Source organism: Pinus tabuliformis, chromosome 7, assembly GCF_031772625.1.
Source record: "Pinus tabuliformis cultivar Carrire ecotype Pingquan chromosome 7, CPIR1, whole genome shotgun sequence".
Classification (NCBI taxonomy): domain Eukaryota; kingdom Viridiplantae; phylum Streptophyta; class Pinopsida; order Pinales; family Pinaceae; genus Pinus; species Pinus tabuliformis.
This window is the reverse complement of record NC_142293.1, coordinates 58,980,093-58,992,163: the sequence shown is the minus strand read 5'-3', so window position 1 is coordinate 58,992,163 and position 12,071 is coordinate 58,980,093. Positions and strand designations below refer to the sequence as shown.

Here is a 12,071-nt window from a genome sequence, read left to right as displayed (position 1 = left end):
TTGATGAAGTGGTATTTGATCTCTATATGCTTTGACCGATCGTGAAATACTGGATTCTCAGAGAGTTTAATACAACTTTGATTGTCACAGTAAATTGTAGTTGGTCTCAACATCTGACCAAATAGTCCATGAAGCATCTTGTGAAGCCATAATGCCTCGCATCCTGCCTGACTAGCTGCCATGTACTCTGCCTTTGTGCTGCTCAACGCCACTGACTTTTGTTTCCTACTGACCATGACACAACTGCTGAGCTCAATGAGAAACAATATCCAGAAGTGCTCTTCCGGTCACTGACACTGTGAGCCCAATCTGAGTCTATGCAACCAGTCAATCTGACCCCATCACATCTGTCATAGTCCAACCCATAATCCATTGTATCCTGCAAGTATCTCAACACATGTTTTGCAACCACCCAGTGTACTCCCCTAGGCCCCATCATATACTGACTCAATGTATTGACTGCAAAACAAATATCTGGTCTAGTGTTGACCAGATATATCAATGAACTGATCAGCTGATGATACAAAGTGGGATCCACCAACTCAGGATCAACATCATGTATTTTCTTCCAGTTGGTGATCATAGGAGTAGCCATAGGCTTGCAACCATCCATATGGAACCTCCTCAAGATATCTCCTGCATACTTGCCCTGGCCCACAAAGATGTGCCCATCCTCTTGCGAAACCTCCATCCCCAAGTAATAATGCATCAACCCCATATCAGTGATATCAAACTCTGAAGCAAGATCTCTCTTGCGATGCTAGATGAGACTTTCTTCTCTCGTAATAAACAAGTCATCCACATACAGTACCAGAGTGAGTGGATCGTCACCTACCAAAACAAAGTATAAGTTTGGAGCTGGATCACTCTTCTGGAAACCTAGCTACTGCAAGTAGGCATCTATCCTCTCGTACCATGCCCTCGGTGCCTGCTTCAGTCCATACAAGGCTTTCTTCAACCTACATACATGAGAATCACTCCCATGCAACTCAAAGCCCTCAGGCTGCTCAATGTACACCTCCTCTTGTATAACACCATTGAGAAAGGTGGTCTTCACATCCATCTGGTGAATCCGCCATCCCATCTTAGCTGCTATAGATATAACTGCTCTAATGGAAGTATAACGAGCAACAGGTGCAAAGGTCTCCTCATAGTCAACTCCCTCTACCTGTGAGAACCCCGACACCACAAACCGAGCTTTGAACTTCTCAATGCTGCCATCTGCAGCATGCTTGATCTTGTAGAGCCACCTGGAAATCACAACTGACTTCCCATCAAGACGTGGCACTACCTCCCAGACATCATTCTTCATGATAGAAGAATATTCCTCCATCATGGCATCCCTCCAGATCTACTATCTAGCGGCCTCCTTAAAACAAGCTAGCTTTGTATCTACAACGTTTGCCAAGAAGCCACCCAACCTCTTTGGCAGACTGCTCTCCCTCACTGACCACTTGGGTCTCCCCATTGCCTTCTGAGCCTCCTTCAAGGTCTCCCGAAGCCATCTTGGCTTCCTCTTCCCTGCAGTAGTCTCATGTGGAGGTATGTGAAAATCCTCATTTGGTGCTTCTCCTCTTGGCAAGGAAGGCTCTGTACCAACCAAAGGAGATCCTGAAAAATGAGGTACTGTGTTCGATGAACTTGCATTAGGTGATTCGGTACCAGGAAAAGCTGTGCTTTGTGAACCTGTCACCCCTGAAGAAGGTGAACCTTTTGATTCTGGTGTACCACCTGATGCTTCTGAAACCTCTGGTGTGGCCCCTCGTTGAGGATTCTGCTGCTCTACCTGATCAATCTCCCGAGAATTCCTCAAAGCCCTCTCCTCCTCAAATCTCACATCTCGCCTCAAGAAAATCTTCCTTTGTGCAGGAAGGTATATGTGATAGGCTCTGCTGGTCTTGCTGTAACCAATGTTTTAAAACTTCGACTCCGACTCCGACTCGGCCGAGGGTCGACTCCGACTCCGATTCTGACTCGGTATCGACTCGGCCGGCTCGATTTCAATGACTCGGTCGTTGTAAAAAACACATTAAATATTTATTTTTTATAAAAACACATAATTTTAAAGATTTTCATTCATGTTTCCAAACACACAGCATTAGAATATAAATAGAAGACAACATATGATCAAAGTAGGCTCATGAATATATCCATTATATCAAAATGGCACCCAGTGCATTGTCCAATACATACACGATGATGATATAAAGATCAAAACAAAAATACATAACCAAGGAGGCTATAAATGGCCTCTACAACAAAAGTTTGTGACTAGTACTACTGGGCCCTGGCTACTGCTAGAGTTGCCAACATCATCTGGCTCAGTGTTACTTGGGAGCAGGAGCGAAAGTGGGGAGCGAGAGCGAAAACGGGAGCGAGAGCGACATTTTCAGAAGCTCCTGGTTTGGGAGCGAATCCTAGAGGAGTTCGACAACCAATGTCACTAACATCAAGGTACATAGAGGGATTGGTGCTCTTGATTAAATACGAGTTCCATACCCTAATACATGACCAAATTCTATGGAAACATTGCAATCCTCCAATCCTGAAATCCTGAAAAACTGATAAGTCTGCTGGATTTTGAATGAAATCTAAAATTCTACTTTCTCCATATGAAATCCAATGAGGCCGAAACCACTCTCAAACATCCTGAGTCATTTCATGGTAATGTTAAAAATTTAAGTAAAAGGATGAAAATGAAGATTAAAGAGAATGTCACTTTCACTTTAAGAATTTAACATTACCATGAAATTTGAATAGCATATCAATAGTAGAGAGCATTTGAGTGTGTTAAATAGGGTTTGGGAGGGGGAAATGGACTCCAAATAACATTTAACTAATTCATAAAACACATTGGAGTCCAAACCAATCAGCAAACACTTCAAAATTTCATTAAAAAAATGTCAAATCGCTGTTTTGATGGGATTACAGGCCACTGGTTATGACTCGGCCGAGTCAATGCGGAAACGGCCGAGTTGGCCGAGTCAGCCATGACTCGGCCTACTGAACCGTTTCCTCCACCGAGTCACATTTCTGGGCAATGAAACGGATCAACTCGGCCGTTTCCGTTTCGAATCGGCCAAATTTTAATACTATGGCTGTAACCCATCAATATACCTCCTTCAAGGTCTCCTGAAGCCATCTTGGCTTCCTCTTCCCTACAGTAGTCTCATGTGGAGGTATGGGAAAATCCTCACCTGTTGCCTCTCCTCCTGGCGAGGAAGGCTCTGTAATAACCAAAGGAGATCCTGGAATTTGAGATATCGTGCCCGATGAACTTGCATTAGGTGATCCGGTACCAAGCAATGCTGTGCTCTGTGAACCTGTCACCCCTGAAGAAGGTGAACCTCCTGATCCTAGTGTACCCCCTGATGCTCCTGAAACTTGTGGTGGGGCCCCACGTTGAGGAGACTACTGCTCTACCTGATCAATCTCCTTAGACCTCCTCAAATCTCACATCTCGCCTCAAGACAATCTTCCTCTGTGTAGGAAGGTATATGCGGTAGGCTTTGCTGGTCTCGCTGTAACCCATCAGTATACCTCTCTCTGCTGTGGGTTCCAGCTTCGTCCTCTTCTCCTCAGGGACATGTGAATATGTAAGGCACCCAAAAATCCTGATGTGCCCAACTTTTGGCTTCTTGCCGGTATATATCTCCTCAGGAGTCTTGTTCCCCAAGACTCTGTGTGGGCTTCGGTTCTGCAAATAAACAACAGTGTTAACTGCCTTGACCCACAAGAAGAAAGGTAAACTTTGATCATGTAGCATCGCTCTAGCTGCACCCACAATGGTCTTGTTCTTCCTCTCTGCCACCCCATTTTGCTGAGGGTTATAAGGCACAATGAGCTCCCTCTTTATGCCGACACTCCCACAAAATTCTCTCATCTCTACTGAAGTGTACTCTCCCCCATTGTCTGATCTCAACACCCTGATCTTCCTCCTTGTCTGGTTCTCCACAAGAGCCTTAAACTCTTGGAATCGCCGGAAGACCTCATCCTTGGTCTTCAGAAAGTAAATCTAGGTCCTCCTCGAGTGGTCATCAATGAATGTCACATAGTACTCATATCCACTCAATGAGACATGGGACCACATACATCATAATGAATCAAATCAAGGACACCTGCAACTCTACTGTCACTGCTCTGGAAAGGTGTCTTGGTGTACTTTCCCAAAGCACACCCCCTGCACACATCATGATGATCAGTGCTGAAGTCTGGCAACCTGGTAACCATCTCCCTCAACATCCTGAAAGCTCCATGGTGCAAGTGGGCCATCCTCCTGTGCCACAACTCACATAAACCACTACTATTGGTCTGAGCCACCATAGCTCGAAGAGGCTGAAACATGAGTCTGTATAGTCTCCCGCTGCGAGCTCCAATCACACGAGCAGACTCGATATTGGATCCTCTAGGATACAATAACACTTGTCCCTTTCGGAACAATACCTCATACCCCTTGTCCTCCAAGATGGAAATTGATATCAAACTCTTCTTCAACCCTGGAACATAAAGAACATTAGTCACCTTCAAAGGGGGTAATGACTCCCTCTGAAATGAAATTGTCCCCATACATGTTGCCTTGACTTTGGAGTTGTTGCCAACCACAACCTCCAAGTCAATGTCATCCTCCAAAAGACTCGTGAAGTGCTCTCTAACTCCGGTCATATGGCAAGATGCTCCATTGTCTATGAACCATGCACATGAAGATGTGACATGAGTGGATAAACTCACTACCAAAGCACACTCTGTGTCAAACATAGCTGCAAACTCATCCACATCTGATGTAGCTGCAAATCCTTGTTTCTTCTTACCCTTCTTGTTGGAACACTGTACGACATAATGACCCATCTTCCCACAAGCAAAGCATTTCACTTTGCTCATGTCCTTCTCCTTAGCCTTCTGCTTCCCCTTATCTTGCTTTGCTCCACTAGAAGACCCCTTCCTAATCTTCTTTGTCCTCTTGCCCTTCGCTGCAAGAGCAACATTCTCCTCTTGACCTCCCCCACCACTCTTGCTGCCATTGTGCATGCTTCTCCTGATCTCCTCTTGAATGAAATCATCCCACATCCTCCTCCATCCAGGAAAATGCTCTCTCGCCACCAAGCTATGGATAAAACTATCCCACTTCTCAGTGAACCTCTCTAAAGCAAAGCGAACCAACTGTTCCTCTGAAATAGTCTCTCCAACAACAACCAATTCTTCTTTCACTTGTGAGACTTTGGTGAGTAAAGATGTAAACTGTTAGTCTTGGTCATCTCGGTGTTGCGTAATTTTTGTCTCAACACCATCTTCCTGTTCTCATTAGAACTCTAGTGCAAAGAGACTAAGGACTCCCACATCTGATATGCATATGTCATTCTTGAAACATGAGGGAACAGATGATCCTTGATGGCATCTAGAAGGATCCTCTTTGCTTTCACATTTTTCTTAGTAAACTCTACCAATAGAGCTGGATCAGTGGGCGGTTGTACAACTGCTCGTACAATATCCCACACTTCCACATCCTCCAGTAAAAGCATGATCCTCTCCTTCCATGGGCCAAAATTTTCAGGCCCCACCAATCTGTCCTCTACTCTCAACCCAGTAGCCATGACCCCACAACCAACCAAATGAAGCAAAACTGAATCCAAAATCACTCTCCCTCTGAACTGCTGAAATCTTTGGGTTTCTGGCAAAGTTTCAAACATATGGTTCACTGTTTGAAGCTTGTTGCCCCCTTTATCAGCTGATTAAAAATGTAGATTTGAGCCTCAACTTGGCTCAACTAAGCTCTGATACCATGTAGAAATTTAATGATCTGCACCCCAACCCCAGTTTACAATTTTGCAAGTGTTTATTTGACCCAACCCACATGTTTTGTCATGCTGATATAATTTTCAGTATGCATTCATTGTAAACATTTAATGAGTGCTTCTACTATTTTTCACATTTCCTAACAGCTGTAATTAAATTAAAATTTATGCAAGCATTCAAGCATGAGAGACACTTATTTTTGGTCAAGGTGACCCCGGAAAAAACCCCACAGCCTTTTGGGGAAAACCGGTCTTCAAAGGAGGATTTTATTGCTTGAGAAATTAGTCTAAGTACATAAAATTAATCACAATACTTATCTCCCTTTTGCTGAAGCTTTAAATGCAAATCTGGAAAAATTGTGCCCACTGATATTTTTCAGATTTTCACAATTTCAAGTGCCCAGAATTTTCTGCATTTTTACACAGCTCAGCTCCTTGATTTCTGTGCCCATAAATCAGCCTCAATATCTGTGCCAAATCAACATTGAATTCTGTGCCAAGTCAGCCTCGAAATCTGTGCTGTGGATGCCTCAAATTCTGTGCCTGAAACAGCATGCAGTGCCTCAAAATCTGCGCTGGTCTGAGCCTCGATTTATGTGCTGCCACTTATCAGCTTCCTCAAAACTCGTGCCTGGAATTTCGGGTCAAACAGGAGCTGAATGCCCTCAGATTGCGTGCCCAGAAATCTTGGAATTCGTGCTGCTGTTTGCCTCAGAAACCGTGCAGCTTTTACCTCAAAACTCTTGGCTCTCTTTGCCTCGAATTTTGTGCTGGTATATGGCTTCCCTTCTCCTTGATTTCTGCGCTGGTGTAGCTGCCTCCTTTGCTTAGGAATTCGAGTTCTCCTCCTCAAGCTCCAAACTCTCCTCGCATTTCTCCTCTCTTCTTCTCTCCTCTCAAGTGTGTAGTGAGGAATGAGCCTCCCTTTTCTCCTTTTGTCTTTTGGAAAAGATTGAATCCCTAACCCTAGGATTCAATGGTTGAGATTTAATCTCCAAATCTCAAGATGTGTGGTTGAGATCTCTTTTCCCAAGTGACTACCTTCATATTTTGGCCCCTTTACTTAAAAGCCTCCTAGTACTTTTTTCAAGTTGTATACTTCTTTCTAGTTTTCTCATAAATAGAATTTCCCAGCTCACTTTAATATTAGAAAGTGAACTTAGTACTTTACACATAAAGTCACTTTATAAAGAGCAAGTGACTTTAATATTAGAAAAGTACATGTTACACCACTTTTAAGTATCTCTTCCATCCATGACATTAATATAACTCATAAATGTCACCAAGTCAAAAGTCATTAATGTGTCTACTAGGCTAAAAGGAATAAATGCCTAGTAGCACCTCTCCTTGGTATTATTTTCAACAAAAATCATGGCCCAAAGTTCCTTTAAAAGGGCTGCTCAGAGTCTACTAGGGCAAGGGCTTCCAAAATGGGTGAAGTCGGTGCTTCAAACAACATTAATTTGGGTGACAAAAAGGGGTTGGTCCTGCCACTTGATTATTGAACTTCAAAAAGTTGGCCCTACCCTATTATACATCACAGGTTGGCTCAGATTTCAAAATAATGATTGATAGGTTGGCCTAGGCCTCATTTATTCTTGGGTTCCTATTCCTGCGCTTGCTTGGAAACACAGCTGACATGAATTGAACTAAGCTCAAAGATATTCGACCCAGTTTAGACCTGTAGTATCTTGCAGACCTGCGGCGCAAAAATCAGAGCAAGTGCTCTCAAGAGTAGTTCATATTGCAGTTCATATGAAGTAGACTCATGAGAGCATTTGCTCTGATTTTTGGGCTGCAGGTCTGCAAGAGGCTACAGGCCTAAACTGGGGGGGAATTTTTTTGAGCATAATTCAATCCATGTCAGCTGTGTTTCCAAGCAAGCCAGTCTAAGTTTTGAGATAGGAAAGACATTTAATGCAGCTGGATTACTAATCCGAACACCATGCAAACTTGTTCAAAAAACGAAGGAGGAGAATAAGACATCAGAATAGTGAGCTGCTCAGCTGATGACACCCATTTTCCCTCTGCTTCACTTCCTGAACACTGTTGCTATGAAACATTCCCAGGTCTTGTGACCATGGTAGAATTGAACACAGCACTATATATCTGGAAATCCTCTATCCTCTCTGTCTTTCATAATTTAAAGATCCATAGAACACCTTCTGCAGTGGGATACTGTAAGTCGGTGTCCTTCCAGGGTGCCCATAACATTGGACAGGAAACAGAGTTGCTCTTTTCAGCTGAAGAACACTGCTACTTTCTAATCTGTAGTCCTCTCCTCGATTCTTGCAAATCTCAGGTAACATTTAAGGGGTCCTAATTTGTTGATCAGACTGAAAGATATTGCACATTGTTCCCCAGCGGAGAGTATTATTTGATGCTGGTGGTGGTTCAAACTCCCATTAACTTCCATCTGCTGCAATAAATGGTAGTTTGACATCAGACTTGTGAAGTAGAATGGCCATCCTACTTTACCCCTTTTTTTAGATAGCCCACATTTTGTCTTAGTCAAAATTTGTGGGTAAAAGGAAGCAAGCAATGTTGCTACTGGTTATTAAATGGTTGCAGGAAGAGGAATCAGTTGGATTTCGTGTCCGGAACTATTTAGTATTGACATTTAAATTTTCCAATGTCATAGAACAGTATATAAGAATTAAATTAGGTGAAGCAAATATAAGAACCCTGGAATGTTCAGTGGTGGGCACATTGGCAGTAGTGTGTTATTACTTGTAATTTACTAATTGTCCACAGAAAAGTCATTAGAATGGATATTTAATACCTAGATAATTGGTTTATAGAAATTTCTCTCTTTGCAGGACATCATAGAATGCTTGACCCCATTCACAATTGTGCACTTTGGAGGAAGTATTCTGAATGGGCTTGCTTGCCTTTTCGATAGCTATATAAACACTTGTATGGGAGCTATACCCTGTACCTCGGAAGATGAAAATAGCACAGAGTTCAGAGATAACTCTAATTTGATTTGTGCGGAAACAGAGGCTCAACAGCTTGCCCTTTTGGGAAATGCATCAGCCCTTGCTGATGAACTGGTACCACTTGCTATCTCAAAAGTTTTGGGACAACAAACTGAAAACCAAGAAGGCACATGCAAAACAGCAGCAACAGAGCAGCTTGCATCACTCCCTGTAGAACTGAAGGATTGGAGACGCCATTTTCAACGTATAGCAGACAGACTGAGAGATCATTTTTGTCGGCAATATGCCCTTGGCCTTATATATTCTAGAGAAGGCACTGTGCAATTGACTGGAACTACATATCTAAATGGGAAGAATGAGGATTTATTTTGGGATGCAGATGCAATGCCCTCTTTGCCTTTCCAGGTTGGCCAGCTTTATTTATCTTTCTTCATCTAGATAAAAAAATAAAAGACTTTATTCATGAAAGCTTTTGAAAGTTATAGACATGAGTATTTTTCTAAAATATAGATGGTGCATGTACAGGCATTATTCATGAAATTGAATGAGCTTGCACAGCTTGCTGCAATTGTGTTGGTTGGAAGAGACAAGGTGGTGAAGCAATTGCTTACAAGGCTGACAGAGACAGTCATACTTTGGTTATCGAATGATCAGGACTTCTGGGAAGTGATTGAGGACGATTCAGCATCCCTAAGTCCATTTGGATTACAGCAGGTATGGTTTGGATGTAACCCGTCCTTATCTGCCATCCATTCATATAAGAATTCTGAAGTGTTGATATTGTACAAATTAGTCATGAAATATTCCTATGTCTTATTTACATGCAGAGACTAGAGTTATGATTCACAGTTTTCATTTGATATTTCTTAGTGCGTCTTCTGATGACTATTGATTTGTTGTTAATGGATCAGTTTATATTGGATATGCGCTTTGTAAGTCAAATTGCAAAGTCTGGTTGTTATTCCTCTAGACATATCATTCAAAGTGTGTCATCCATAATAACTCGTGCTATCAGTGCATTTACTGCAAGAGGAATAGACCTAAACAGGTAATTGCTTTGTAGGATTAGAGTGGCTATCCCTCTTTCTTTGTGATTGTTAATTAGATTGATTACTTTGGATGAATCATTGAAGAGATAACACTACTTTTGCTGATTCTAGTGCCCTGCCAGAGGATGAATGGTTTATTGATACTGCTGAGGCAGCTATTGGCAAGCTTCGTAGGGAGGGATCATATAACAATCTGGAAGGGGAAGCTGCAAGTATCCTGGACATAGAAATTGATAGAGAGCATGATGGACAACTTATGCCTGAGAGGGTATCTGATGGAGAAGTTTATTCACAGCCTGATGGAGAACTTGTTCAAAAAACCAATGAAACTGGGAAACCTGACACAAATCCCATTAAATTATTTTACAAAGAACCTGATCAAATTCCTGGCAGTCCATCAAGTTCGGTATCTGTAGATTCTTTTGTTTCAGCGAAAATGGAAGGAGATGAGAGCCCTTAATATCATAAAGACCCTGAATCTTGATAAGATAGTGGTCCCAGGTAAAAACTATCCATCTCGCAGAGAAGCTTTTTTCTTGTTTATTTTCATCTTAAGTAACTTAGAACTCATTTACATTTTGGGTTGTTTCCGTAGGCCAACTTCAGGAGAGTTCATGCCAAACCTTATGGAATTTAATGGATAAGAACTTTCATAAGTTCAGAGGCTTTCATGACATAAATTGGAAGCGCTCTAATTTTTGACTGGCAGACTTCCTGCAAAGAGCTGATTCGCATGCTAAAAGCTGGTGCAATGATGCAATCAAATGTTAAGAGTGGCCTTTTCCAACTGCCACTATTTATGGATATGGATAGTGCAAGTTTTGTGCAGAGGGAAATCATAGCTGGAGATTGAACTGCTAGAAAGTTGAATGATGTGGAGAGGAATTATCCACAAAACACTATTTATAGCTATGGATAGTGTAAATATCATGTTTAGGATATGGAAGCTGGAGATTAAACTGCCAAAAAGCTGAATAAAATAGGACAATTGCAAGGGTGAAGTCAAAATCCACGTTTAATTGCATGGACATGGATTTGAGAGGCTACCTCTATCATGATTTGAAGGTACCGTTTGTCAAATACCAATAGGTCTTTTAACATTGTGGAACGTTCATGCTATGGCTTCTTCGAGGTCTTATCATATTTATTCTTCTTATGTTGGCTTGGAATTATACCTGAAAATGGGATTACAAATATTGGAAGATTGCTCACTGGGACGACACTGGTGGCCCATTAGAATTTCAAGAATACATACACGCACAGGCTACATTTTGGCAGTTTAACTGCTTCTTCAACGGGTTCCAGTTACAAGATATCAGCGACATAGAGATGGGTTTTCATGGGATTTTATGCTGATACCATTCAAACATTTGTATCTCAATAGTCTTCAAAGCTTGTATGTTAATGGTTGCTATATAGCATAAAAATGGTCAAATTTTGATTGAAAAATTTACAATAAATCCTTTCATATAAATATAATATCCGGAAGAATATTTAATTGAGAAATAAAGGATAATTGTCCCCTTTATAAATTTTCTGCTTCATCCCAACTAGACTATGATTCAGCAATTCTTATTGTTTGTGTTAAAGGTTATATAATTCCTTTCAGCAATATCATTGTTGTTGCCTACAATTTCTTTTCCATCCTTCTACAAAGCAATGCTATAGAGCATTCGTTGTTGTTGGCTTTGCATTTGTTGTATGCTGCGCTCTTTCCAATGCTACATATATGGACATAATACTATTGACATAATTCTAAGTTGAACATGCCAAAAGAGTGATTGATTCACAAACAAGGTTGATTGGAGTGAAAATTGTGTACTCTCAGGGAAAATTTTAGCACAAGTTGAGTCTTTAAACTATGATGAGAGGAAGGTTTGACATAATTCTAAGTTGAACATGCCAAAAGGGTGATTGATTCACTAACAAGGTTGATTGAGTGAAAATTGTGTACTCTCAGGGAAAATTTTAGCACAAGTTGAGTCTTTAAACTACGATGAGAGGAAGGTTTGGGCAAGAAAACATTGCCTAAAAGCTTTTGCAGTGTTACATGGGAACGTCTTCCCACCCTTGGGGGACATGTATTTTGTGTTTCCTTAACTGCAGTGTCTGGGGACTATCTGGGGAATTCTGTTTGGAAGGGTACATCCCCTAGATTTTTCATACTAAAAAATGAGGTATTCGTCGCACACGTGGGATGTTGATGTTCCAACTTAACCTCCTAGCTGTCCAGACTCCAAACATCTTGCCACATAACTCATCATATTGTTTTTAATTTTAGGCCAAAAGCATTG

At 41.6% G+C, this 12,071-nt stretch overlaps 1 protein-coding gene across 1 annotated transcript in view; it reads left to right on the top strand.

Moving 5' to 3' along the window:
* LOC149245181 (exocyst complex component EXO84C-like) overlaps nt 1–11,105 on the top strand; it is a 106,545-nt gene extending 95,440 nt beyond the window's left edge. Inside the window, exons 4-8 of the mRNA XM_089457697.1 lie at nt 8,609–9,133; nt 9,254–9,442; nt 9,640–9,776; nt 9,889–10,278; nt 10,373–11,105. Coding sequence (XP_089313823.1) covers nt 8,609–9,133; nt 9,254–9,442; nt 9,640–9,776; nt 9,889–10,237 — 1,200 coding nt within the window. The 3' untranslated portion in view covers nt 10,238–10,278; nt 10,373–11,105. The remainder of the gene's footprint in view (nt 1–8,608; nt 9,134–9,253; nt 9,443–9,639; nt 9,777–9,888; nt 10,279–10,372) is intronic.
* Nucleotides 11,106–12,071: the final 966 nt, after the last annotated feature.